General features: G+C 36.4%; 2 protein-coding genes across 2 annotated transcripts in view; one reads left to right on the top strand and one right to left on the bottom strand.

The window, feature by feature from the left end:
* AKAP9 (A-kinase anchoring protein 9) overlaps positions 1-10938 on the top strand; it is a 152363-nt gene extending 141425 nt beyond the window's left edge. Inside the window, exons 40-49 of the mRNA XM_023532572.1 lie at positions 1040-1759; positions 2137-2345; positions 2667-2772; positions 3281-3463; positions 4447-4647; positions 4964-5196; positions 7115-7200; positions 8398-8527; positions 9098-9237; positions 10391-10938. Coding sequence (XP_023388340.1) covers positions 1040-1759; positions 2137-2345; positions 2667-2772; positions 3281-3463; positions 4447-4647; positions 4964-5196; positions 7115-7200; positions 8398-8527; positions 9098-9237; positions 10391-10425 — 2043 coding nt within the window. The 3' untranslated portion in view covers positions 10426-10938. The remainder of the gene's footprint in view (positions 1-1039; positions 1760-2136; positions 2346-2666; positions 2773-3280; positions 3464-4446; positions 4648-4963; positions 5197-7114; positions 7201-8397; positions 8528-9097; positions 9238-10390) is intronic.
* A 1624-nt stretch (positions 10939-12562) lies between these two features.
* LOC105294534 (lanosterol 14-alpha demethylase) lies at positions 12563-27934 on the bottom strand. Its single transcript, XM_011363800.2, has 10 exons — positions 27806-27934; positions 26204-26302; positions 24048-24224; positions 22743-22869; positions 21048-21222; positions 19166-19285; positions 18555-18750; positions 16148-16243; positions 15696-15864; positions 12563-13934 (listed from the first exon to the last, which is right to left on the bottom strand). Exons 1-10 carry the CDS (start codon positions 27926-27928, stop codon positions 13756-13758), a joined length of 1461 nt encoding a protein of 486 aa, XP_011362102.1. The 5' UTR covers positions 27929-27934; the 3' UTR covers positions 12563-13755.
* Between the last annotated feature and the right edge of the window lie 6 nt (positions 27935-27940).

The raw sequence follows: 27940 nt of genomic DNA, 5'->3' as shown, positions 1-27940 counted from the left end.
GGGAGGGTCTGGAGGCCTTTCACTTTCTGAAATGTCAACCTTAGAGTCTTTACGAGGTACAATAAGTTGTTTGCTGTGTGTTGAATAATGTTATAGTGTCATCCAAACTATTTTATCAAGAAATGCTAATGATGTTTTTTTTGCTTTACTACATCCAAGGATCCATACAGACTGTTCTGCTACAACACATGTTTTGGGACTGTGAATTAGTATATATACAATTTGATAAATATAGCAATCATGCAGAGGTAGTTTTGGTTCCCATATTCTTCTAGGTTAAGGGAACAGTGATACTTTTCCGGCAGGAAAAGCCCCTGCTGCTGTATTTTAAGAAAACTCTTAAATGAGTCCCTTCTCTCTGAGTACTCTCCCGGAGAGGCATACCCAGACTCTCACAGCTCGCAGTCAAGGCGGGTTGTACCACACGCAGTGCGCCACTGGCTCAGAGTCTTCAATCCACATCATCCCAGACCCCTTAGCTCTATACTAAAAAAAACAAAACACACAGCTGTGTAGCCAGCATTTCTGCCCTATTACTTTTCAGGTGTTTGTTTGTTTGTTTGTTTTTAATGGCCACCGTGGTAGCCTCCAGGCATAGTAAGCTCTCTCCCTGGCAAGGACATGTTATGTCCTCAGGTATTGATTACTATTTTTTATCATTACAAATTTGCATAGGTTTTGAATAGTTTGTCCCTAACCCCACTATCCCCACAAGCCCAATTATTTTTAGTATATGATACTGGGAAACAAAGTTTTTCAGTAACTCATATCACATTATAACAGAAGTATTTTTAATCATTATTCCTAGAAGAAATGTACCCTGCTTCATATTCCTTAGCCAGATGTGGTTAATGTTTGGGGAGAAAGTATTATTTAGCTTAGCTATCTTTTGTTTATACTCTTTGATGAAAATCAACTGGCTGTCCAAATAATTATGCTCTAACCACTGAAAATTTCAGTTAATAAACTAGATAATCGGTTCCATTACCAAATACTACCGACTTAGTATTAATAAAGACACAATTGTATACTTACAAAGTATTGTAATAATATTAACAAATTCTTAAATTCGACTTTCTTCTATAAGGATCTGAAATTTTCACTTGAGAGTCAGAAACAAAGGAATATTCAGCTAAATCAACTTTTAGAACAACAAAAACGACTTCTGAACAATTCTCAGCAGGAAATAGAATCACAAAGAGTGCTACATGATGCCCAGTTATCAGAAGAACGAGGTCGAAACTTAGAGCTTCAAGTACTTCTTGAATCCGAGAAAGTTCGGATTCAGGAAATGAGTAGCACCCTGGATAGGGAGCGGGAATTGCATGCACAGATGCAGCAGAGCAGTGATGATGGTGGGCAGCCTCGGCCCTCCTTACCCTCCGAGGACCTCCTTAAGGAGCTTCAGAAACAGTTAGAGGAGAAACACAGTCGCATAGTAGAATTGTTAAGTGAGACCGAGAAATATAAACTGGATTCTTTGCAAACAAGACAGCAAATGGAAAAGGATAGGCAGGTTCACAGGAAGACATTGCAGACAGAACAAGAGGCTAACACTGAGGGTCAGAGGAAAATGCACGAGCTCCAGTCCAAAGTGGAAGATCTTCAACGCCAGCTGGAAGAGAAAAGGCAACAAGTTTATAAGTTAGACCTTGAAGGAAAACGACTGCAAGGGATTATGCAGGAATTCCAGAAGCAAGAACTAGAACGAGAAGAAAAACGAGAAAGTAGAAGAATTCTGTATCAGAATCTTAATGAGGTAAATTCATGCTTTGTTTTAGAGTATTTTTTAAATTTTTGATATTGGATTAAATTATTTAAATAGCTATGTACAAATTTAAAAATGGAATCTATAGACGTTTATTTGGAGTATAAACAGTACAGCTGATCCTCAGATAACATTGTTTTATTCAACTTTGTTTTGTTATGAGGTTGATGAGATGCAGTAGGAACTTAACTCTTATTTACATCAATTAGCCTATGGTAAAATTGGTTTCATTATATGTCATTTTGCTTAGAGTCACAGAACCTATCAGTGACATCGAGGACTTAACTATAATTATGTCCCCTTAAGAAAGAATGTGATATGCTGTTCATTTATAATTATTGGGATTTTTTTCTGCCCAAAATTTCCAGCCAACCACATGGAGTTTAACCAGTGATCGAACTAGAAATTGGGTTCTTCAACAGAAAATAGAAGGAGAGACAAAGGAATCAAGCTATCCTAAACTGATTGAAATGAATGGAGGAGGAACTGGCCATAATCATGAATTAGAAATGATCAGACAAAATCTTCAACATGTGGCTTCAAAACTACAGCATCTAGCCCAGAAAGCCTCCAGCAGGTGAGACCTTTCTGCCTGACCTTTGGAAAGGGCTTTCTTAGACAAGCTGAACAGTATCTGTCCCTCACTAATAGCCAGCCAAGGGTAGGGGATTGAAATTTTAGTTAATGTTTGTTTACATCAGGAGGTGATATTCTTTAACAGAGCTCATATACCTGAAAACAAATATCTTAACACTTTGACCTACAGATAGAGATCACTTAATGTAAGAGAAGGGTGATAGGTGAAGCAGAGTGTTGCCTGATCTATGTTTGTGCTGGTCAGCACTGCTAATTGAGAAGATCTCTTTTGACTTTGGTTTTTGGGGGGTTTTTTTTGAAGATTGCCGTTTGAAACAGCAGATGATGAAGATTTCATTTGGGTTCAAGAAAATATTGATGGAATTATTTTACAACTGCAAAAATTAACTGGCCAGGCAGGCAAAGAGGTAAGACTTTTTAAAAACTCTTTGTAAAGTATCAAAGCAGAAATTTATTGGAAACTATATGAATCATTTGAAACTGGCACCATATTTTCTAGAGTTTTACTTTTATCTTTTTATTTATTTTAAATATTAATAATAATGTTTACCTTCTTCCAGTAGAACATAGTGAAAGCTTGAGGGGAAATTAACTTTCATTATCATTATTGAATATTAGATTGACCTCTTATTGTATTATGATAACCTTTACTCCTGCCTTACCAAGCAACTGTAGCTCCCTGAAAGCAACACATTCTTGCTCAAGCGTCTGCGCCTTTACACATGCTGCTCCTTCTGCTTAATATACCCTTCCCTGTCTTCTTTCCTGCCTGATAAATTCCTCCTTATCACTTGAGGCTCAACACAAGCATCATTTCTTCATAAAATTATTGTTCTCAGTGCCTGTCCATGTTTTAGTATGTATTATTTGTAAACATTCATGCTTATGTGACCTTATGCCATTTTATCTTTCTAGCCTACCTCAGCGTCCCCAAGTATGTCTTGTGGCTCATTGACTGAAAGACTACTGAGACAAAATGCTGAGCTGACAGGACATATCAGCCAATTGACCGAAGAAAAGAATGATTTAAGAAACCTGATTACGAAGCTGGAAGAACAGATCAGGTGGTATCGACAGACAGGAGCTGGCAGAGATTATGTACGTCTGTCTTTCTCATGTCCACATATTGGAAGTAGTGCAAAGAAAGTTATAATTTTTGCTATCTGGTTTAAATTTTTAACCCTGATAATGTAAAAATATTAAGTGTCCAATTCTTATTAGAATAATTGGAAAATTTTATAGGGATGACAATAATAATAATAATAATAATAGCTATTATTTATTGGGAGCCTTCTCTGTGCGAGATTCTGTGTTTATACCTTCACAATCTGTAATCCACATCCAGCATTGCACATGAGAAAAATAAAGTCAGCTGTCAAAGATCAAAAGCCAGATACTCTGCTACCTATCAAACAGCAGCAGACATGTGTTAAAGATGTTCAGATTTGAATTCTGACTGTTCTCTTAAGTTATCTATCAGTTATTGTGTTCGTAACTGAAGTGAAAGATGCCATTAAATTTTATATTTTAGTCTAATAAACTACTCTGGGGATTTATTTAAAATTTTTTTTTATTTAATAACTACAAAATAAATTGCTAGCTTTTCTAATATAAAAATAGAGAAGACCTGTAAAACAGCTGTGCAGTCCAACACACAGTAACACACCCACACAGCTTCTGTAGGGATCCTCTCCCCCAGTGTACATGCCAGGCGCTTCTGTCCTCACTTCTCCAATGCACTATTTCAGGCCCAGGCTCAACATTTGGACCCAGATAGTCTGTCTATTTAGTCTCTAGACTTTTTCAAATCAAAGCTCTGCTAGGTTTAAACACCTTCTCTGGGACCACAAGGATTTCACAAGGATTTTTGGTTGCAAAATTAATTTTCTCAGCAAAGGACCGTGTAGTTAAAGTTAGTATATATTCTTTAATGTCCGTTGAGATTAGCTTTGAACTTTCCCTAAGGTTGGAAAGCTGAGACTTTTATATCCTCCATAGGCATCCCTTTAACGTGTTTAAATCAGATTTTTCTTTAGAGACTTGTTCTTAAAAATCAATTAAGTAGTCTCTGATCTTTACAGTTTTCTAGGTTTTCCTTCAGTGGTGGCACCAACATTGAAGCCATCATTGCTTCTGAAAAAGAAGTATGGGACAGAGAGAAGCTGGCTCTCCAAAAATCTTTGAAGAGGGCAGAAGCCGAAGTATACAAATTGAAGGCTGAACTAAGAAATGAAGCTTTACTTCAAAATCTGAGCCCTGATTCTGATCATACCACTGTAAAGGTATGCAACATCTTCCATCTAAACTTATACCGAATGAAGCCGGTCCTCTGCTTTTGCCTTGTTTCATCTCTCACAAACCTAAAATCCAAAATAAACAAAGAGCCTAACTATAACAGTATTCAGATTCCAGTGACTAAAAGGAGGCAGAAGTATAAGATTAAGTTTAATTATCTTTACTTTCAACTTTGCCGATAGGGTACCTGCCATCCTACTGCCACTACTCCTTTTTAAAAAATAAAATCTAGGTTATCTTCCCCTAGAGAACAATGTGAATGACTCAATAATGTTTTAATGTTCTTCCCTTCTTTAAACATAGAGAATATATGGTAAGTACCTGAGGGCAGAAAGTTTTCGGAAAGCTCTCATATATCAGAAGAAATACCTGCTGCTGTTACTGGGTGGCTTCCAGGAATGTGAAGATGCCACCCTGGCTCTGCTTGCCCGCATGGGGGGGCAGCCAGCCTTCACGGATCTGGAGGTGATCACCAACCGTCCAAAGGGCTTCACCAGGTTTCGGTCGGCTGTCAGAGTGTCCATGGCAATTTCAAGGTAAAGTGCTTGAAAAAAAATCCATTTTAATAGACTCTCTAAAAGTACTACTTATTTTTAATCTTTTCTCTTTTTTTCTGCCTGTTGTGCTCTGTATTCGTACACTATGAGACATTTACCGTAACTAAAACATGCCTGCTTCTTTCTAGGTTTTCATCCTTTTTTTAGTAGGGACAGTGTATGTTGTCCCAAAGAGACCCTATGAAAAGGGCCTTCCCAGATGCAGGCAGCTGGTGACTTGGAGCTGACACATTCAATCTGGATTTTTTTTTTTTTTTTCTAAACCTGAATAAGCCCTTGAACTAGCTCTCAGACATGTATATAAAAGAGATAGAGGGGAAAAAAAAGATTTTTGAAAAATTACTTAGGCTGATATGTATTCATTTTCTTCATTTCTGAAATAATCCATTCTTGGGGCCTAACTGCAGAAAGCCCTGGCCTCTTTATTTAGGCCAGAGATTAGCCCTAAAGGCATTGGACTCTGCTCCTGCTTTTGTCACTGTTTCTCTAGTAGTTCCAAGCCAGGAACACACTAGTACTCATTCTGTATCTGGGTGAAATGGAGTCAAGACTCAAACTAACATGAAGACCTGCCTACTGCAGTCCTCTGACCTGAGTGGTATATATCCCAGACACCCAGGCTTCTCTGTGCTTCTCCTGCCTCTCATTTCTGTAGGAGCCAGGCAGTCTCAAAGGATTTGGTTTTTAAAGTTCTTCCTATCAGGTCACATCTGATGTATCTCCAGGGGGTTTTGCCCTTATCTCTTCACCTGTTTTTCTTTGAAAAATATGACTCAGAATTTTTTAACTAGAAGCTGAGATCACATAGACCAGAGTGTCATTTCTCAGATGAGGAAATGGAGGCAGGGAGAGATTGCAAAGCCGGTAGTGGTAGAGCCGGAACAGCCAGCCAGGCTCCCAAGTCTCATCCACGTTGGCTCTCTGAAGGGAGCTCACGTTTTATCTTACTGATGGTCTTAGACTCTCCCTGCCTCGACCACTGCACATCGCAATCTCATGGTTCTGCTCCACCCTCCTCCTCTTTCATTCCCTTCGTCACGTTATGCTTCTCGTGCAGGGTTAAGTGCTGGGAGCTGCATCAATGAAAAGGACATAATCCTCAGCTAAATCCCTAAAGGCGGCTCACTTCCTAGTGGGGAAAACCAGCATGCCCATAAATTAGAAGACACTAAATGAGAGGTCACAGGAATTAGCTGTTAATTTTGATTAGAAGAATCTGGGAAGACTCCATGAAAGCCAGTTGTCATTGAAGGACTTCACTCTGCATCAATCCCTTTTTTTCTTTTCCTCTTATATGTGCGTTGTATTTTGACCCTCCTAAAACAGCCTTGAAACTGATTTGAATTACAAAATCAGAATTGGTGTTCCAAAAAGCTCCTTGGGCCGGTACAAGGCAGGCAGCAACTTGCTAGAGCTGGTTTATGATGCTGCCACCGCAGTTGCTTTTGATGCCAGCATTGTCTTTCATCCCTGACTACGTGACCTCACTCCTCTTTCAGCTTTCCCAGCTCACTCTGCCAGTTCATTCTCTTCATATCTCGTTTGCCCTTTATTCTCCATTTTCTCCTCTTACCATTACTTCTTGCCCTTTATTTGCCCATCCATTCTGCTCTATTTTCGTGCCTCATCTCTTTGTGTCCCATTACTCCCGAAGCCATAACCTGACGTTGGCAGCACAGGAGGCCTCTGGTGCCTCCTAGCAAGCCCTGTTCTTCTGTTCCAGTTAATTTCACCACAAACCAGGGGACATTTGCATATTTTAGATTAGGTAACCATGTGATATTAAATTTGTTCTGTGTTCATATTTAAATGTATGACTTGATTTTTGTGGGAAGTGTATATTTATACTCTCTACATTATAGATGTGCTGTGAAACATTTTCTTGGGATCTTTTTAGAATGAAATTTTTGGTTCGACGGTGGCATCGAGTCACTAGTTCTGGTCCCATCAATATTAACAGGGATGGCTTTGGACTGAATCCAGGTAAAGTCAAAGCAGAATTTTTTCTTATGTTTATAATTGAAATTACTGCACGTGCAATAACTTCAATAATGTGTTCTGGAACCTATGTTGTCTATACACAGCGAGAGTCCTTATAGCCACAAGTCTGGGGACCTTGCTGTTTTAACAGCTGATTTTGTGGAGCAGTTAGTCTGCACAAGGCCCTCCTTTTTCCATGTGTTCATATGTATCCACCCAGTTATGTGATGTAAATGCTTTTACTATTATTCTCACTTTACAGATGAAAAACCAAAACATGGAAAGCATTTGTCATTTGCCCCAGATTCCCAGTAGGAAGTGGTGGAGCCAGCGTTAATGGCTCCAGAACATTCTCCCCTTATAACTGCATTTAATGCTTTGGTTCAAGATAAGATTGCCGTTTCAGTCATATGAAGGAGTTGTGGTTTGAAGTTTTCTCAATTTAGCGCTATTCAGACAGGTTTCTAAGTTTACCAGTAGGTCGTATAATAATGGTTAACAGTTAAAATTCCTTTTCTCTATATCTAGAAGTGGAAACAAATATTAGGGCTTTAATGTTTCAGACATAAGGATGAAGTCAGAAGCTGGGGAGCACACAGAGTTACAGACGCACAGCATAACTGTGCTGTGTATTGCTATTAAACCACCTTCATGTATTCTACCAGTAGCTGGCCATGAACAGCAGAAAAGAAAAAGAGGGAATACATTTGATACCCTAAGCAGAGTTTTTTTGATATATGAATCCTTAAACATGAAACAGCTGAAATTTGAAATCTGTACCATAATGAGTTCTGTGTTGTGAGTTAGTAAATCTTAATTTCAGGTTTTTTCTAATAAAAGTCATTAGAATGGCTTGGCTACATTAGTCTAATATTTTTTTATCTACATCATCTTTTCCTCCAAACCATACACACTCAGGTACCCATCACCTCACCTCTAGTTATAACTGTTTTAAAAAGAAAATACTTAAGTTAAATAGTCTTTCTTTGAGCTATAGTTCCAGATTAGCAGAAATACTTATATCAGAAGGTAAACAAAATAACAGTTCTGTTGTTTCTCTCCTATAGCCAGAATAATTGAAAATAACTATGAATAGGAGGTAGTGTAGTATAAGTAGTCTTTCAAGCCCTATGTGTTTTGTAGAAATTTTTCAAGGGCTTGTCATTTCTTTTTAACAAGATATGTTTTGGATTACTTTAGGTGCTGAAAAGACTGACCTGTTTTATCATTCTTCTGGTGGACTGGAGCTATATGGAGAACCGAGACATACTACATATCGCTCAAGATCAGATCTAGACTATCCTCGGTCTCCTTTACCATTTCAAAATAGGTAAGAATTTGAAAAATCCTGCCTAGAATAGTTAAATATACTAATACGTAACAGAGGCCAAGGACAGTGCTATAGCTTTGACCTCTTTGCACTGAAATGCTAGATGTTTCTTCAGTTTTATGTGATTTACATAATCTAAAGCTCATAATCCAAAATAGCTTCTGAATTTGTAACTGGTTTCCAAGAATATAGAGCTGATCAAGTGTAATTTAGGGTATGTTTTGGGTTAGACATTGGGAAAAATATTGAGTAAAATTGATAGTGTCTGGACATTATGAAAAAAACTCTAAAGTCTACATGTCAAGATGCATTTATACATATGCAGCATTTTTTCAGTCCCCTATGATAGGCATTATACTGGACATTCTTATGACAACTTAGTAGCTGCTGCTTTGAATTTATTGATTAGTTTTTTTTTCCTTTCTACAATGCAAACTCAGAAGTATGGGGCTATAGATCAGGCAGTGTACAAGTGGTCTACCTTTTAAGGGCAAGATGGAGGCTGATTGGTAAGTTACTTGCCTTGTTTCTGGATAATTTGAATTCTCGTTTATATTTTTGATCTCATAGGTACCCAGGCCCTCCAGCTGATTTAAATCCTGGTTCCTTAGCATGTTCTCAGCTTCAGAATTATGATCCTGACAGAGCCCTAACGGATTATATCACTCGGCTAGAGGCACTACAAAGACGACTTGGAACTGTACCAGCAGGTACTCTCAGCTTAACCAAGTAGTAACAGCACCATACTGCTAGATAAGACCCATAGCTCTCCTTTCTCTTTTTGAAAGTCCTTGACATCGCTCATTAGGACAGTCAAATCTTAGAGTTCAGTACATCAGTTACCAGGTTAGACTTAGGAATTTAAGTCAGGCCGTGATTTACCACCCCAGATCCTACTCCCCTAGAAAAGATTCCCTGCTGTCTTCATTTAGCAGGTTGATTAGACAAACTGTACAGTGGGCACCAAAGTGCAAAGTACCCTGAGGCTCACAGAGTCAGCTGGAGGACATGTTCCTAAATAATACGTGTTTCTAATAATGCATGCGGATCAGGGGTAGGGATGTGAGAGCACTTAATGCAGCCATTATCCCTTCTAGGGCCTTGTGCTTTTATATACAATCCATAAAATCCATCTCATTCAAAAGACTTTGTAAGAATGACCTATTTTTCTCTGCTCAAAATCACACAAAAATTTCTTATTATAAATGGAGTCCCCGTTCATTATAAGAAAACCTCCTTCCCTGTCTCCCGTTAGTTCACTCCTGAGTCAAAGGTTTTGGGTCATTTTAATTAAATGTGCTTAAAGTCAGCTTTTATATTTTGTTTTTACTTTTACTAAAGACCCTGGTCTTTTTATACTATTCCTACAAACTAGATAGGGTTAAGAGCAGGTTATTTTAAGTTAGTAGTTTCTCTTTTCATACAAGGAATCACCTAACCCAAGCAACTTGTCATAGGAGACTTTATCATAGCTGGACTCTGGTTTGGTTTGTGTTTTGTTTTAATCATCTAAATTTCTTAGGACCCAGATTTTGAAGACCAAAAGGTTTTTCAAGAGACAGAAGATACAGAAAATTCAACCTGCAGCGCACTTTAGTCTTACCATTAGTTTCACTTACTTGCTGTAGAGCCAGCCATAGTGACTTTTAAATATATATTCAAAGTCCCTTTAAAAAATCAGTTTAAGTATGAATAAGACTTTACAAAAATAAAAAGCATTTTTTGAAGTAGAAGCTATTAGTAATCTTCTGCCCTTCATGAGCTAGTATAGATAACAATCTGATTTGAAATAACTACTAATTAGTCTGGCATATGTAGCAGTTTAATTTGAAATCATTTAAATAGCCTGTGTTTCTCTCATAGGTTCAACTCATTTTCATGGTGGCATGAGAAGATAATCCTTTGAAACATCATGAATAGAAGTGATTTTAAACAAATTCCTTTTGTAAATCAATGGTTCTTTTGTGCTTTTGTATTGTGGGTATTCAATGGGACCAATACGAACACAGCTTATGATTGTACACGAATCCCTTGCCAGCACATGAAAACAAACTGGAATTTGTACATATAAGCATTGTGTGTGTATTCATGCACAATAATCATTAAATTACATGTATATCTGTGGAATGCTAATTTAAATGATTAAATTATAAACCTTATGTATTTATCGAATGGGTGAAAAGATTAAACTTTTGCGCATTATGACACTGCTGAATGTGTAGCTTGGGGTGTCCTGCACTTTTCTTATAAGGCTACTGAAGTTACATGTTTCTGCCTAATATATTTGCTACTGGTGATGATGACAGATATCACTTGTAGAGACCTATTTTTGTATAATGGTAGAAGTTTTGAATTTTATGGGGTATTTTGTCAAGTACTGAAATAAAAATGACTTCACCATTTTAACCACACTGTATTGGAACCCTCTTCATTTTTAACTGAACCATAATTCTTGGTACATGTCTCAGGCTGCTATAACAGAGCACCATATACTGGGTGCCTTATAAATAACAGAAATTCGTTTTGGAGGCTGGGAACCGGATTTGGTGACTGGTGAAGGTCTGCTTCCCGGTTCATAGACTGCCATCTTCTTGCAGTCCTCACATGGCAGAGTGGTCAAGAGAGCTCTCTGAGGTCTCTCATAATCCTGTTCACAAGAGTTCTACCATGCTGTGATCGCCTCCCAAAGGCCCCACTGTGAATACCAACAAATTGGGGATTGGGTTTCAACATAGGAACTTGGATGGGAGGACACAAACATTCATTCTGTGGCAGTGCATATCATCTCATTACTTATCTGAAATATGTAGGACTTAGAGATTCAGAAAGTTGTCCTAATCTTATCGATACTACTGGGATTTTTCTTTCCGTAAGAAAAAATTCTCCATATGCCTTTGTATCAACTTTATAAAGTATTTTTTAAAAAACTGTGTTGGCATTTTCATGAGTAATCCTTATTTGCCCAATTATATATTTAGTGTTATGTCCAAAGATGTGGCCTCACAAAGCTATATTTATGAAGATAATGTAGAATTCATTTGACTCAAATCTTAAATTTTATTAACAGAATTAAAACAGTATTTCTAAGCCAAATCCAGATTGGGAAACTCTCAGAGATAATATAAATCTTAATGCTATTTCTTAGCTAGAGCCCTCTCATAACATGCAGCTCACTAAAACAGCTAGAGTAGTATTTGATGCTTATAACCAGAGAATTACCATTGAATATTCTGATTTATACCAACACAAACAGGCTATGGACACAAGATCTTGAAGATTTCACATTATCTGTGTTTTCCATGTTAGCAGCTGAGTTCTAATAAGAGTTCTAGAAATAACAAATGTATTCTAAAGCAGACAGCTGAAGGTGAGGGTTGTGAGTGAAACCTTCCGTTGCTTGCTACACAAGACTATTCTGCTCTGTGGGAGAATGGAGAAAGCAGATGGACAAATGCTCTGAGCAATCTCATTTCATTCCCATTGTTTGACCATCAGCCCTCTTATGACATTAGGCCTCTGCAGTCAACTTGTTAATGTTTCTCAATAATTAGTTTGTGATTAAAATCTAAATCTGTAAGTCTAAAACTATTCACTAACAAAGACTAGCCTTACCTCAGAGTTTTAACTTTTTTTGTGCCATGAACTTCTCAAGCTTTTTTGTGAAACTATGGGGTCCTTTTCTCAGAATGCTTTTAAAGACAAAATATATAGGATTGTAAAGGAAACCAATTATGTAATAGTCAAACTTTAAAAAATTTTTGAGATACAATATGTAAGTTTGAAGATCCAGTGATAGATCTAACAACTACCATAATTTCAAAGTAGTGATGAGAGTAAAAGCTATATCAAAAGTTCTATAACATCTATATATCAATGTGATTTCTGTTCTGAATCATGGGCACTGCTAATAGTAGTTTGTTGCCTAAATTTGTAAGTAAATACCAAAGTACAGTTTGAAATTAATACAAGAACAATTTTTTTCCCATCCAAGTTCCTACATTCCTGAATTCTCACTGAAGCACATAAACATTATAATTTGTGAATACAGACTTTACTTTTCTCAAAAACAATTTTAATGTGAAAAACTGTAACAGCAGAGAGTTTAACCTGAGTCTTCCAGCCTCCTGGAAGGAGCAAAACAAAACTATTACATACATAAGGGAAAAAATATTTTGGCCTCATCTAGTAAAAACAGACTGTAGTCAAATTACAGGTATAGAGACAAGCCCCCAGTTATCATTTGAGTTGGTTCTTGAACACAGCCTTCACAAAATGTGACCAGTGATACTAATTTCAAGGACTCTGCTTCCTATTACCCTTCAAGTCAGAGTTCCATGAACTCAGATTTTATATTTTAAAAGAAAGCTTATTGACCTAAATTAAGGTTTAATAAATGGAACAGAAAATTCCTAATTATATTCTGGAGAGGAAGCAGGGAACCATCTTGAGCCGAAGAAAAAAATTATTCCTTAGGGACTTTATTTTGGATTTTCACACAGATGTGACCATGTAGAACCAGATACAAACTTATCAGGTAGGTATTTAGTAATTAGATCAAGTTACACAAGCAGTCTTTAATATTAATAATTATTTTTTAAGAAATATAATTAAGTCATTGTCATAGACCTCTCTCAATTTCCTGTGGGACAGTGCTTCCTAAGGATATATTTTTCAACAACATAGCTCTATCATGGCTAAGTATCATCATACCCAAACAATTAATAGGATTCTCTTTTATCCAAGGCTTTAAATATGAGTCTATTCTCTACCCACCCATCCTCACATATACAAGCATTACCCAGTAAATGAATAAATAACCTAAGGCTACCAAGTATCTCATTGGGCTTTTATACTTTAAGATCTAGTCCAAGATCGAATACCCTTAACTTACTTGGCAAGAGCTACATATGCTCTTAAAATTAATACCTGAAAATTGTGTTTAGAATCTGCCAATTACCAAGATGCCCCCAGTTTTTTACTAATGAGAGCTTGATTTTCTTCAATTAAGCAGATGTAGTAAATATCCATCGTAAAACTATCGGGAAATATCTGAAATGCCATCAGATTTGATGTAACCTTTTAGTTAAGAAAATAGAAAACCTTTTAGTTAAGCTGGCTGTCTTAAAATTACACACACAAAGTACACAAAATTGTTTCATAAACTTCATTCTCCAAATGCTTTTGCCGTTTACAGTGATGTTTCATGTATTAGTTCCTTGTTGCCTTTTTCATTTTGATCTTCGTTTGTATCGGATAACTGGGTTTTCAGGAGTGTGAATCATGGTTGTATAATTCACAGTGGGAAAATATCCATCAATGAGATCAAATTCATATAAACGAAGCATAGTGGACCAAATTGTCTTGATTTGCACATAAGCAAAATTCTCTCCAATACAACGATGACGCCCTGTAAAAAAAAAAAAAAAAAATCCTAAGAATCAGTTGGAATTCTTTCTCATTTTTAGCCTGGAGTGATAATAGCTACAGGTTGGGTGAAAAGCAGATATACAGATATTATAATAAAAAGATGACATTCTTTTCACAGAAAACAAAAATATAAATAGTTAATAAAAATCCTAGATTTTCAACATCTGTTTTTAGGGGAAATGGCACTTGGGTAATTATAAAATGACTTTTCCAATCACTTTTTATCTATCCAGGTTAAATATATGTAAGGTTGATGTACACGGACAGTGGATTAGTAGTTACCAGAGAGAAGGGCGGGGGGGTATAGAGGAGAAAAAAGGGTCAAATATTTGGTGACAGCAATAAATATACGACATATTACTGAATTGTACACTTGAAACCTATTTAATTTTATTAACCAATGTCACCTCAATAATTTTCATTAAAAAAAAAATAAAATAAATATAAGTCAGGTTGAAATATACGATGCTAATCTAGTTTGGGAATATACTAGAATATCACTACCTTCTGTCCCAAGAGAGCCCTAGTTAAAAGTTAATATGAACCTTCCAATCAAAACTTTAAATGCCATTACAAATGATAATGGAAGATAAAGGGATTTAATAAACCCAATATAGCAACACATACTGACATCAAAATTTAAAAGGTCATATACACATTAACTAACAAGCTGATTCTAAAATGCATATAGCAATGCTAAGGACCTACAATATGCAAAGCCATCTTGAAAAAGAAGAGCCAAATTGGAGGACTTCAAATCTGGCTTCAACAGTAAAGGTACAGCAACTGTACTATTGTGATTTGTAATAAGAAATATACATTTGGTCTTCCTCCCACTCTAGGCACAGAGCTCCTGAAACCCTTGGGATTTCTTAAGTGAAAAGAACAATAAAGGGGAAAGGAGCAAGGAGCCTTTTGTTATTCATAACAAGCACCTTTCAGCCACACTCAGTTTGTTAATGAGGTGACTTTTGGAAAAGCCCCTCAGAACGGGGGCTGACTGCCAGGGGAACCAACTAGGTGGTGAAATGGTTGGAACTTTCAGCCCCACCCCCTGACCTGCAGAAGGGAGAGGGGCTGGAGGTTGAATTAATCACCAGTGATCAATGATTTAATCAATCATGTCCATATAATGAAGCCCCCATAAAAATCCCTAAAATATAAGGGTTCGGGGAGAGACTGTTCAGAGAGCTTTCAGGTTTGTGAACACGTGGAGGTGCTGGGAGGGTGGTGTTCCCAGAAAGGGCACGGAAGCTCTGCACTCCTTCCTTCATACCTTGCCCTATGTATCTATTCAGTCAGGCTGTTCGTGAGTTGTATCCTTTTACAATCAAACAATAATCTAGTAAGCAAACTGTCTTCTGAGTTCTGTGAGCCACTATCAAATTATGGAACTCTAAGAAGGGGACTGAGAGAACCTCTGATTTATAGCCAGTTGGTCAGAAGAACAGGTGACAACCTGGCCTTGCAATTGGCATCTGAATTGGGGTAGCGGAACAGTCTTGTGGGACTGAGGCCTTAACTATGGGGTCTGTGATAACCCAGAAAGTATTGGAATTGTAGGAACCCAGCTGGTGTCCACAGAGAGAACTGGTGTGGGAAAAACACCCACACATTTGCAAGAATGTCCCTATTAGGAAAGTGAAAGATATTTGTAAATACACATGAATTATTTTGACAAGCACAAATTTCATCAGGACAAACATTTCAAATGTAAAATGTAATCAATCATCTATCTTACCAGCTCCAAATGGCACATAGGCAAACTTCTCTCCTGATGCTGGATTGTCCTGTAAGTAGCGATCAGGATTAAAGTCCAAACGTTCTATCCATGAGTCTTTAAGTCTTTGATTGACAGTGGGAGAAACACACACCTGATGTCCTGGAGGAATGGTATATCCTGCCACAGTCTACAAATGAGAAAGCAACACATTTCATTAGATAATTTAAAAACATTTAATCAGATAATCAGGTCATTGTGTAATAAAGCATTAATATAAATGAGATATATATATTTAAAAACTAGATTTAGGCCAACTAAAACTATTTTAATAAGATGATTTCCAAGTGACCCAATATTGGGCTAGAAATATATACACAAATAAAAATCCAAAAAATTCTCATTCTGAAAATCAACTTTTTGCTAAATAAAAACTGGCAGCATGGAGGGAGAAATCTAGCCAAGAGACTAACCTGAGGAGTTTTAGCCATTCTCATCATGGTCATTATAGGAGGTCGAAGTCTTAATGTTTCTTTTATACAGCGATCAAGTAAATTTAGATCTTTGAGCTAAAAAGAGAAAACACTTCCTGAGTTCTACAATATTTAATATACTTCAACAGCATTTTAAGTTAAATATTTTATAAATTTTATTTAGTTAAGTAAAAATTATTTTAACTTCTGGGTAATTACAAAATAGCTTAATTTCTGGGTAGAGATGCAGACGCAACTGGTTCAGAGTAGCCGGGATTATCTTGTTCTATCACTGTCCATGGTCAACAAGGAAAAGGAGGGCAAGGTAACAGGAAGGCAATCACCCTGAAGAATGGCATAGTAAGGACCTGTAAAAATTCACTCATCTAAGAAAAACACTAGCAAATATCACTAATGTCAGTTTTTTCAAAACCTGTACGCAAATGTTTAGAACAGCATTATCGATAATAGCCAAAAGGTGGAAACAAATGTCCATCAACTGAAAAAACTGAATAAACAAATGTAGATAATCCATATAACGGAATATTACTAGTCAATAAAAAGACTGAAGTACTGACGTACATTACAACATGGATGAACCTTGAAAACATGCTAAGTGAAAGAAGCCAGTCGCAGACTACATATTGTATGAATGTGATCATTTATATGAAATATCCAGAATAGGCAAATCATAGAGACAAAAAGTAGATTAGTAGTTGCCAAGGGAAATGGAGAGTAACTGCTAACAGGTACTGGCTCTCTTTTGGAAGTGATGCAAATGTTCTAAAAATTGTGATGGTTTCACAACTCTAAGGTATATTTCAAAAACAGTGAAGTGTACACTTTAAATGGATGGATTTTATAGTATGTGAATTATGTATCAACGAAACTATTATTTTAAAAGTTACTAAAATCAGGAATCAGAGGAGACGTTACTACTGACCTCACAGAAGAAAAGATTAGAAGAGAATACTATAACAATTGTATGCCAACAAATTAGGTAATCTAAATAAAATGGAAATATTCCTAGAAAGACACAGACTATCGAAACTCTCAAGAACAGAACATATAAATATACCTATAACAAACAGATTGAAATAATTTCAAAAAGCTTCCCACAAAGAAAAGCACAGACCTAGATGGCTTCTCTAGTGAATTCTATCAGACATGTAAAAATGAATTACCACCAATCGTTCACAGACTTCCAAAAAATAAAATAGAAGGGAACACTTCCAGATTCATTCTATGAGACCTGTACTACTCTGATACAAAAATCAAAGACATCACAATAAAACTACAGACCAATATCCCTTATAAACACAAATGCAAAAATACTCAACAAAATACTAGCAAACCAAATCCAGCATTAGGACATTCCAGGGAGGACTATAGGGAAGTTTCAAAAAATGAAGCTAACCAATTTATAATACATAGAAAACCTCAAATTGTCCCTTCACTTTTTAAAATTTATTTTTTCACTTATCTCCCCACTCCCCTCCCCTTTGGCAACCATCAGCTTGCTCTCTGTACCTAATGGTCTGTTGCTAGTTTCTTGATTCTGTCGTTTTATTTTTCTAGATTACACATATAAATGAAATACAGTATTTTTTTCTCTATTTCACTTTGCACAATACCCTCTAGGTCCATCCATACTGTCACAAATAGCAAGATTTTATTTCTTATTGCCAAATAATATTCCATTGTATATATGTACCATATCTTCTTTATCAATTCATTTATCAGAGGAAAACCTAGGTTGCTTCCATACTTTGACTATCGTAAATAATGCTGGAATGAATATAGGGGAGCATATCTTTTTGAATTAGTGTTATGGATTTCTTGGGATAAATACCCAGAAATGGAATTGCTGGATCATATGATAGTTCTACTTTTAATTTTTTGAGGAGCATTTATACTGTTTTCCACAGTGGCTGTACCAATTACCAATTTACAATCCCACCAACAGTACATGAGGGTTCATTTTTCTCCACATCCTTGCCAGCACTTGTTATTTGTTGATTTTTTGATGATGGCCATTTTGACAGGTGTGAGGTGGTATCTAATTATGGTTTTGATTTGCATTTCCCTGATAATTAGTGATGTTGACCATCTTTTCATATATCTGTTGGCCATCTGTATGTCCTCTTTGGAGAAATGTCTATTCAGGTCCTATTGGTGTCAAATTGTATAAATTTCTTACATATTTTGGATATTAACCCCTTATTGAATATATCATTTGTGAATATCTTCTCCCATTTGGTAGGATGCCTTTTCATTTTGTTCATGGTTTCCTTCACTGTGCAAAAACTTTTTCGTTTGATGTGGTCTCATTTGTTTATTTTTGTTTTTATTGCTCAAACTGTCCCCTTTAAAAATTAGCCACAGTGAAAATGAAAATCCAACAAACCTGGTCGTAAGTTAAAGGAGGCAGATCCTCTCCACTGACTGTTTTCTGTTCTAAATAACATTTTTCTTGAAGTGTTTTGTCTCTAGCCAAAAAGAAGCCCATCCAGGCACTAGTAGTTGAGGATGTATGCTGCCCTGCTAAGAGCAATCCAATAAGCATGCCTGCTACTTCATCATCTGTCAAAGGACGCCCATCCCTATAGAAAGAACCAAACACACAAATTTAACATTTTGGCAGACATATTTCATGCCTCATCCTTTAAATAAAGGGTCAAAATGAATAAATTTTTCAGGTATAATAGTTTCTTGCATTTGTCCATCACAAGTCAGAATTTTTTTTTCCATTAGGGAAAAGAGAGAGACCAATAGAAAATACGATTTTGATTACAAAAGACTTCATTACAGTTTATCTAGCAAATTTTTCACCATGCATAGTCACTGGGATTCCACTAAGGTACAAGATCCCGAAATTTATGTCTCATCCATTTAAAAAGTCCAAAGGTCATAGCTATTGATCTTGCATCATTACTTTTTAACTGGCTATATTATTTAACTATGTTTTAATGTGTAATTTCCTGCTTCAGCTTAATACGTGATCTGAACAGCTCTTACTTGTAAGTAGAATCTAGTAAAGTTTGGAGAATGTCATCAATTTTTTCTTCTGACTGTCTGCGTTTCTGAATTGCCTTATAGAAAATATTCTTGATCTCTCGATGAGCTCTGTCCCTGCGTCTGTAATTCAAAGAAGAAAATAACTTCAAAAAATAAAGTAGTACTTTCCGGCATCAAATTCATTTTGAAAATAACCGGGACCTAGCTTAAAGCAACCTTATTTAACTTTGTTGACTCTAAAATAATTGACAAAACTCAGAACCAAGAGAAAAAAAAAAGGCACCATGAAAATTATATTGTTAGGAATTTCTAGGGCCTCTTAGGGCAAGAAATGTATTTTAACATATAGATCTCTGATTCTTAACATACTACCTTTGTTCTACTAAAGGTCTAAAGCAAGACTCAAATGATTATTCCTTTAGAATCATTTCGGTTTAATAGAAAGCAGAACACTCTTTTAAGTTAACATGAAATTTAGATTTTAACCAAATTCTGGAAGCAGATGAGAATCACTCTGGTTCTTCAAAAGAATCTAGGATTTAAATAAACCTGAGATTTACAGAGGATTGTCTAAAGCTAGGACTTAGGCTATGACTACAGCATACAGGGTTTGATTCTACTTTCCACTTTCTAAGAAAACATAGTTTTATAGAGGGTAAAAATACTAGGAAACTCAGAAAACAAACTTCACTAGGTAATAGGTACTGTAAGTGTTTTATATGAATTACTCACTTTGACCTCCTGCAAGGTAGATGCTATTATCCTCATGTCAAGACAGCTGCATAAGATCACACAGCCAGTGAGCAGTGGAGCCAAACTTTAAAATCAGGCAATTTGACTACCTTGCCCCTATTTAAACAAGGACTTCGAATAAAAATTCCTACACTGCATCATTTTTTTAAGACTGCCACCAGAAATCAACCGAGAAAGCAGCAGAGCCCGGAAAACACTGTTTAAGAAAGTGAATGGAATATTTTGGTTAAATCTGTTGTTTCAGGTAAGACAGAAAAAAGACTAGGCTGGAAAGACTAGTAAAAGGCCTATCATACCTAGCTCAGGAGTTTCTGACTTCATCCAGGAGATAGGGAAGGTGGAAATAGGCTCAATACACATTTATGGAGAAATTACTATCCCAGGGCTGTGCTGGATTTTCTAACATAATATGGATGAAAGCATTCTGAAAACTGCAAAGCTCTCTTACAAGTATAAGGTTTTAATGAGTTCCAGAGAACCTCTCCTGGCTCTCTCCTTTACTCCCACCCCTCTTTATTCTCTAAGTGGATAAAAGTACAGAAACGGAAGGAAAAGTATCAATTTGATGCCTCTATTTGATGCCTCTCTACCTCTCACGTGAACAGAAAAGAATCAACAAAGGTACAAAAAGCCTCCTAATATGAAAGACATTAAGCTACACATCAAGTCCTATGAGCAACATTTCTTTGTATCACAGATGGTCCCTGCCCTTTAGGTGATCACAGTACAGCACACAAGGAGACAAAGAGAAAATTAAAGGCACTGACACTTCAAACAAAGAAATTTCACAATATACTACAAAACAGTCAAATACTTTCAAACAAGTGCTTCGAGGGCTGTATCACTTTTAGGTAGAGTTCAGAGGCTTTCCTTAATACAAGGAATATGTGAGATAAGATTTTAAAATATAGACAACAAATTACTTTTTTAATAAACTGAAACTTACCTTGAATGAGCTCATTATATAGTTTATATAAAGAAAATTTGTCCTGATTTCTCACAGAAGAATGGGGGCTCATAATATCCCCCAATTTATTGTTTTATGTTTAATTTTTATCTTACCAAAGCATACCAACACTACAGTAATTATACAGAGTTAAATCACCAAATATAGTTTCTTTATCCATACCTGAAACTAGGCAAAGGGAGCCAAGCTGGCAACAGCCAGGCTGCATGGCTAAAACCTCCATCCAAATCTGCATACAGTTGTGCCACCTTTTCATTGAGCTGACTTCTGATTTCCTTTCCATGTAAACAATGGCTAGCTGTTAAAATTATAAGCTCAGAAAGAGCTTCAAACAAATCTACAGGAAAAAAAGATCATTCCCATTAATATTGCCAAAAATTATTTTGGAATATTCTATTTTCTTAGAGATCTAAAATAACTGTGAAGGAAAACTGAGAATAAAAACAACTCGAGAACCTATTCATACCATCCAAAAAGCTTATAGAGAGATATGTGGCTGCCCTACTACACAAAACAAAGAGAGGCAAGAAACCAAATGATGGGAAGTACCCCAACCCTCTGAACAACCAAAGTCGATGCCACAAAGGCATCTCAAAACCTCACTCATGAGCCCTTCACCTTGAAAAGATCAAGATAAAAATTAATGAGTTCAAGGTCACAGTATAACAAAAGCAGCAAAAAGTCTATTTAGTGCATATAAGGACAATAATGAGGTGCTTCCCAAGGAATAGCAGTCCTAAAACTGAAGAACAGATTATTTCCCAGGTCCAAAGTGAGTACATCGGGACTGAAAATTGGAGTATTGACCATGTATAAAAGAAAACTGTAACTAATCACCAGCTGGCATACCCTAACACTGGAGACAGGTGCATCAGGCCAGCACACTTCAATGACACTTAAAGTTATAAAAATTATCCAATCAATGCCCCACTCTTTAATTCCATGTTCACCAAATGAACTTCCAATCATCATCTGGCTTTCCAATTAGATTTACCATCAAAGAGAAGTTCAGAAAATATTCTGGTGTTCTTGGTGCTATAATGTCTCATTCGTATATAGTAAATAGTTGGCATTCTAGATGGTTAGAAATACTACATCAACTTGAGGTATATATTTTTTTTAATAAAGTTTCTGGACCTTTAATAGAGCCAAAGACCAGACCCAGATGTGGTGACCTACACAAAGATCTTAATGTCCCATAGGCAGAGGTTGCTTCCTGTTATGAGGATGGCAATTGTCTCAGAAGGCAACACTTATTGCAGTCCAATATAAAGACTGCATCACAGAAACATCCAAAGAAGGTCATGTTAAATACACAACATAATGCAAGAAAGTATATAATACATTTTTAAAAACTTCTACTGAAAATGACTAAATTCAAACTTTTAGTAAAGGTAGAGTAAGCTCATATATTTAAATTTACTTTTTTTGTGGAATAAATCATTCCCATATAACATCAGATAAATAAGATTATTACATATGTAATTGTTTAGACTTTTACTTGCCCATTAGGGATAAAAAATTGTTTTATTAATTTAAAATGATCTTGCAAAATTTTTAGATTCAGTTTACTCCAAAATCTGCTCATGAATCATTTTTATATTATTTGTACAAATGAGCTGAGTAATATGCATGTTACTGAGCCATTTTAAGGTTTTGCTAAGTGAGCAGCAATAATCACTTCCTCTCAGGTCTTTTTAACTCTATGGTAATCATAACATGTTCTTTCTGTTAAACCTACAGTGGTTTTACATATGTTATAGTTTGATTTTTATATACACACACATATTCTTACGTTTCCAGTCATAGAAAAGTAGAAACATTAGCAAAAATACAAAGCCGAAATGTTTTGCTTACTTTTTTCTCCACTTTCTCCCCAACTTTGAAAGTATTCCTTTGTTTCTTTTTCAATTATAGAAACATGCTGTCTAAAATGGGCTATGTTAAGGCCACTTTTTAACATTTTCTTCTGCTCCAAGAAAATCTTAAAAAAATTAAGAATATACAGCATTAAAACACAATTTTGTTTTATCACAAGATCTATGTGGGTTATTATTACTCTGTAACACTCAAGAAAAACCTTCTAAAAAAATTGAAAATAAAAGTAGTAAAAAGATTTTTAGGAACTACACCAGATGTGGCAAACTTAGAACTTTTGTGCACAGATCTGAAGTAACGTGTAGAAGACACTTGTTACACTGGCCCTAGACAAATGATGAATTAAGAATCCCACTTCCTGCTTTCCTTCCTTACATCCTTTCCCACTACTGACCCCAGGGCTTCCTTTTCCTATTCTGTTATCTTCTAGTCTTCCAACCCAACCCAGAGGGCAACACAGTCTCCCAAAGGTCCATTATGCTTCGATATTATTTTTATCCTCCTTCACATATTCTCCTATTCTATTCCCAAATATCATTCCTCACTGACATTAGCTTAAATTATAATATAGTCCTAATAAAATAAATTCACACTAAGACAACTAATAGTTTTAACCCTTTGAGGCTTTTCTATTTTAAGAATCTAATAAGCTGTGTGAAAAGAAGCATATATTTTCCAGGGCTCTTTCTTTTGGCCTTGAAGAGAGCTATTCATTCTCCCACACCTCTCCCATCCCGAGAAACAGCACTTAATGTCAACTTCTAACTACCATACGAGAGTATTGGGTAATGTGCGCTACATTCACAGCCAGAGCCCACCCCCAAGCAACTAGGCCAATTATCTAATTTGGGTTACTTCAACTTGCAGCACTTTAATGTTTGACTTTAGTGGGGAAAAGAAATCATATAAACTTCTAAAGCCAAGAGTCTCTAGCTTAGAAGAGCTCTTACGCTATTCAGGCAGGAGTAGAAAGGTAGAAGGCCCTCGGATATGAAATAATGGGATTTTCTTGTTACACTCTCAAATCAAATCCCAATGAGCTAAGTTATCATTCATTTATTTCTTTAGGAAGGCTTTTAGAATTGCTTAGCCCATGCCAGCAACTATAAAACAAAATACCCATTCTTCGTCAGTTACCCATGGCTTTTCTTCTTTTAAATGTCTTATGATTCTTCAGATTTTTAAACCAAAGAATAAATTGTTTCTACATTTTAAATGTATGCTATTATACCACTAGCTAAAATTATTACGGAACAGATTTTCTTGAAAATAAGTGTCACCTACTGGATTAGGCACATCGTATGCAACTCCCTTCCCAAACACAGGTGTTGTCAGACGACTGTAGACATCTTCTGCATTCAGGTCTTCATTTTTACTATTAAAAAGCAGTGCAGCGGCATCACTTCCCAGAAGGTAAGTAAAAGTCTTGCCCACCATGGTAAAACTAAACACAGGTCCATACTAAAGAGAAAAAAGTACCCATATACTGATGTTACCAAAAAAGTATGTAGCACTAAGACACTAATTTCTTAAATCACAAAACAATAAGTTGTTGAAAATAAAAACATTCATAAATCTTAATGCAATTCTTCTCTCAGTCTTTGTCTAAATTTATAACTATGTTCATCTAGTTGCAAATGGAATATAAATAAAACTTCTTTTTTCACTGTTTATTTTGAAAATATTTCTACCTTATACACAGACATTATAATGTTAATAATTACTTATTCTTCCATTATTAGACATATGTGTGATGTGTCAGTTTTTTTACTTATTATATATAATTCTGCAAAAAGTATTTTTGAGAATATAGATTTCTTTTCCTTGGTTAAAAATTAATTTACAGGAGTAGCCAAAGGATATAACCTTCCATATAGTACTTGCTGTGTGAAGACACCAGAAGTTTATTTAGTTAACAGTTTTACCACTATCTCACCAACACTATGCTTTAGTTCACCTCGTCTATAAAATGGGAATAGTAATAATACCTACTTCATAGAACTGTTAGGAAATATATCTTACATATTAGAATGTATCCATATATATTATATATTATATGCATATAATAAATATATTAGAGTAAAATAAATATATGTTAGAGTACCTTGGCCATAAGTGTTTTCTCTAATTATTATTATTATTATTAGCATGGACTTAGAAATCAAAACATATGTAAATCCTAGCTTGGCCACTAGCTACTAATGAGCTTAATAACAAATTATATAACCTGTTTCTCAGTTTTGTCATCTATAAAATGAATAAACCTGAAGGGGTTTTGTTGGGCTTTGATGAGATAATCTATATAAAGCAGTAAGTGCTGGCCCAAAGTAAGTGTTTTATAATTATTAATGTAAGAGGAAGAAAAGAGAGTAGGATTATATAGCCATATTAGCCATAAATACATTTGTATGTTTGAAATTGGGAATATGAGGGAGCACCCATTGGATAGTTTTTAATCTCTTTAAAGAGGAGGCAAAGTTATTTTGGTATGGAAGATTCAGGAGCTTAGAAAAATAAAGGTTTGAATCAGTCACTGTTGTGAGTGGGAATATAAGTCAATCACAGGAACATAATAGGATTGTCGAGCAGTGTTCAAAGTTCTTTAAGGTAGGCAGGCAATCATGAAATTAGGAAAGAACTAATTTGGTACAAGGAAGGAGAAAATGACTAACAGGCTCCCTTCCAAGGTTGGGTTTTACCAGGTAAACACAATGAAAAGATCCAGGGGCAAGGAAATTAAGGTACTGGCAAAAGTATAACTCCTATGATGGACCATAGTCCCAAAGTAGAACAAAAAGAAAAGAAAGAAAGAAGACTGATAGACCAGGACAAAGTAAATGGAACAATGGACTAAAAGACCTAATGAGATCAAAGAGTGGTTACAGTAGAAGGAGTTGCACAGGCAAACCAGGAGAAGCTGTGGTCTAAGAGTAGGTGTCTACATTCATAGTGTGGAAGTGAAAGTTAACAGTAATGACAAGTCTTAAGGGGAATGTGGAGTAAATGGTTGAATTGGTATAGGAAAGCTCACTGGAGCGGAGAAGAGCAACGATCTGAGTGACTACAGAGTTGTGTGGGTCATCCAAGTAGAACTGAAGTCATAGAAGACGGGTAGTGCAGGTTAGAGAATTCCACAGATGTGTGGTTAAGAAGGGTAGATTGGTATTAATTTCAACTATGACCACCGAATACAAAATTTATGCCAGTGATTTTTAAACCATAGTTGCCAGAACTGCAGGTTTCCTCAGTAGTATTTCAGAGATCACCCCAGGACATGAGAAAAGCTAAAAGGGTCTCCAAGGGCTTTTAAACAGGAACAGTTCCAATTTTATGTTTCCTATACTAGGGATAAGCATAAGACTACAATTTTTTTAATGTTCTGCCATTTAAAAGGAAAGTTTGAAAAGCACTGATTTCCTCTAATCATTTGGAAGACTTACCTTCTCATATGCGTTTTCTAGGAATTCAATTGGACTTTTCCCAAACGCTATGGCATGCCCGAGGAACGGAATTGGAGAGAAAATGTATGGTGGACTTTTCTGCAAAATAAAATAAAAACTTTCAGTTCACATTTCATTTTAGGAGAAAAATCTAGTTTAAGTTTCATGATCAAATAAATGAAATTTGCCGTTAATACTAAAAAGTTACTCCGAAATGCAGCATCAAAAGTAATTAAAAACAGACAAAATGCAGATATCTTAGGAGAGTATCCATGGTAAAAAGAACAAACTCAAAATATGGTATAAGATGACTAGACAAACACAAAGTCATTGCAATTATAAATGCTGAGCATGTCCAGAATATGTCCAATTTTATTGGTGGCTATTGGCAACTTTCCTCACCATTAGTAGCAAAAAAAAGAATAGAAAAATCAAATTATAATTTCTTCACCACTTATTTCCCCTACTACTCTTAATTTTAGTCCCACAATCTTGCCTAAAGAAGGTATAGGAAAAAAACATAGTAAGTTGAGGTACAGAAAATAAAGAGAATGTTTAAGAAACAATGTTTATCAGTAAACAGAACACATCTCATGCATGCTTCTTTAATCGCAAATAAACTAAATCCACTGATTTTTTTTAAAGAGAGTAGATCTGCTCTAGCAGGAACTCTAGTATTCACTATAAAAGGTACTCGAGATGCCCCAAAACGAGACTTGCAGATTATAACATTAAGTCTTCTGGAAATCAAACTTGCAATGATGAAGAAGCATTACTCCTCAGATCTTTGGTAGTCTCAAATAGTAAGGAGCACTGAAAACTCACTTTTCTGATAACAGTAACAATCTTAAAATACTAAAGCTATCTTTCTTCCCAAAGATAAATACTATTTCCTCAAAACTCCAAATAATACTGCTTCTTGCCTGTTATGATTCAAACAAAAATTATTTTAAACACTACTTGGTCAACAGTTTGTACATTCCATTGTCAGTAAAAGGGTAGCTTTCAAAGCTACTAGGTGTTGGCTGGTTAAGGATGCATTCATCAAATATATTACAGAAATATGAAACCAGTGGTCAATAAAACCACTAAATTAGAGAAACGGATTTTATTAGCATTATAGGAAGTTCCCTACAACAGTCCAATTACTCCACTCTACCAAACCATACCGATACAAATCGCAGTAGGGGCAATGCCTCAAGAAACTGAACCACCCAAGGGCAGTCACCAGGATCATGGGCAAGCAGGGCAGCAGCTACCAAGAGCGCCTCAACCAGAGCCCCCACCAGGCCCGCAACAAACCTAAGGCTGCCAGTACGGCCACCAGGGCGCTCAGCGCCACAGCCTAGGCCACCGCTGCCAGTCCTGAAACGACCATGAAGGTCACCAGTGCCGCGGCCAGCACAGTTATCACTATGACCACAAACGCGGCAAGCACGACTCCGGCCAGGACCAGACACCGCCAAAATCAAGACCGTCCGCACCAAGGCCAGCACCCGACCCCCGGGGCTCCTGCCGAGCACAGCCGCGGTAGCCCCTCGCTAGCCATTCGGCTGCTTTGGTCGCCGCGTCCCCGGCCAGGACCCCCACGTGTGCACATACCGCCCCGGCCGGCAGTGGGGCCAGATGGCCGATGGCGAGGCGGAACAGGTAGACCAGGCTGAGGGTAAAGGCGCTAGCGATCAGCAGCATGGATAGGAGGTTGCCGCTCGTCACCTGCTCCATCGCCTGCCCTAG

Source organism: Pteropus vampyrus, unplaced genomic scaffold, assembly GCF_000151845.1.
Source record: "Pteropus vampyrus isolate Shadow unplaced genomic scaffold, Pvam_2.0 Scaffold4, whole genome shotgun sequence".
NCBI classification, from domain to species: domain Eukaryota; kingdom Metazoa; phylum Chordata; class Mammalia; order Chiroptera; family Pteropodidae; genus Pteropus; species Pteropus vampyrus.
This window is presented reverse-complemented; position numbering and strand designations above follow the sequence as displayed.

Excerpts from the sequence above, each read along its gene's own strand:
- LOC105294534 (XM_011363800.2), bottom strand. The coding sequence starts at position 27,928 with ATGGAGCAGGTGACGAGCGGCAACCTCCTATCCATGCTGCTGATCGCT. Across the intron at positions 18,751-19,165 it reads TTACTAGATTCTACTTACAA|GGATGGGCGTCCTTTGACAG; the intron begins GTAAGAGCTGTT and ends TTCTTTCTATAG. Across the intron at positions 15,865-16,147 it reads GAATGGCTAAAACTCCTCAG|ACTGTGGCAGGATATACCAT; the intron begins GTTAGTCTCTTG and ends TCTCATTTGTAG.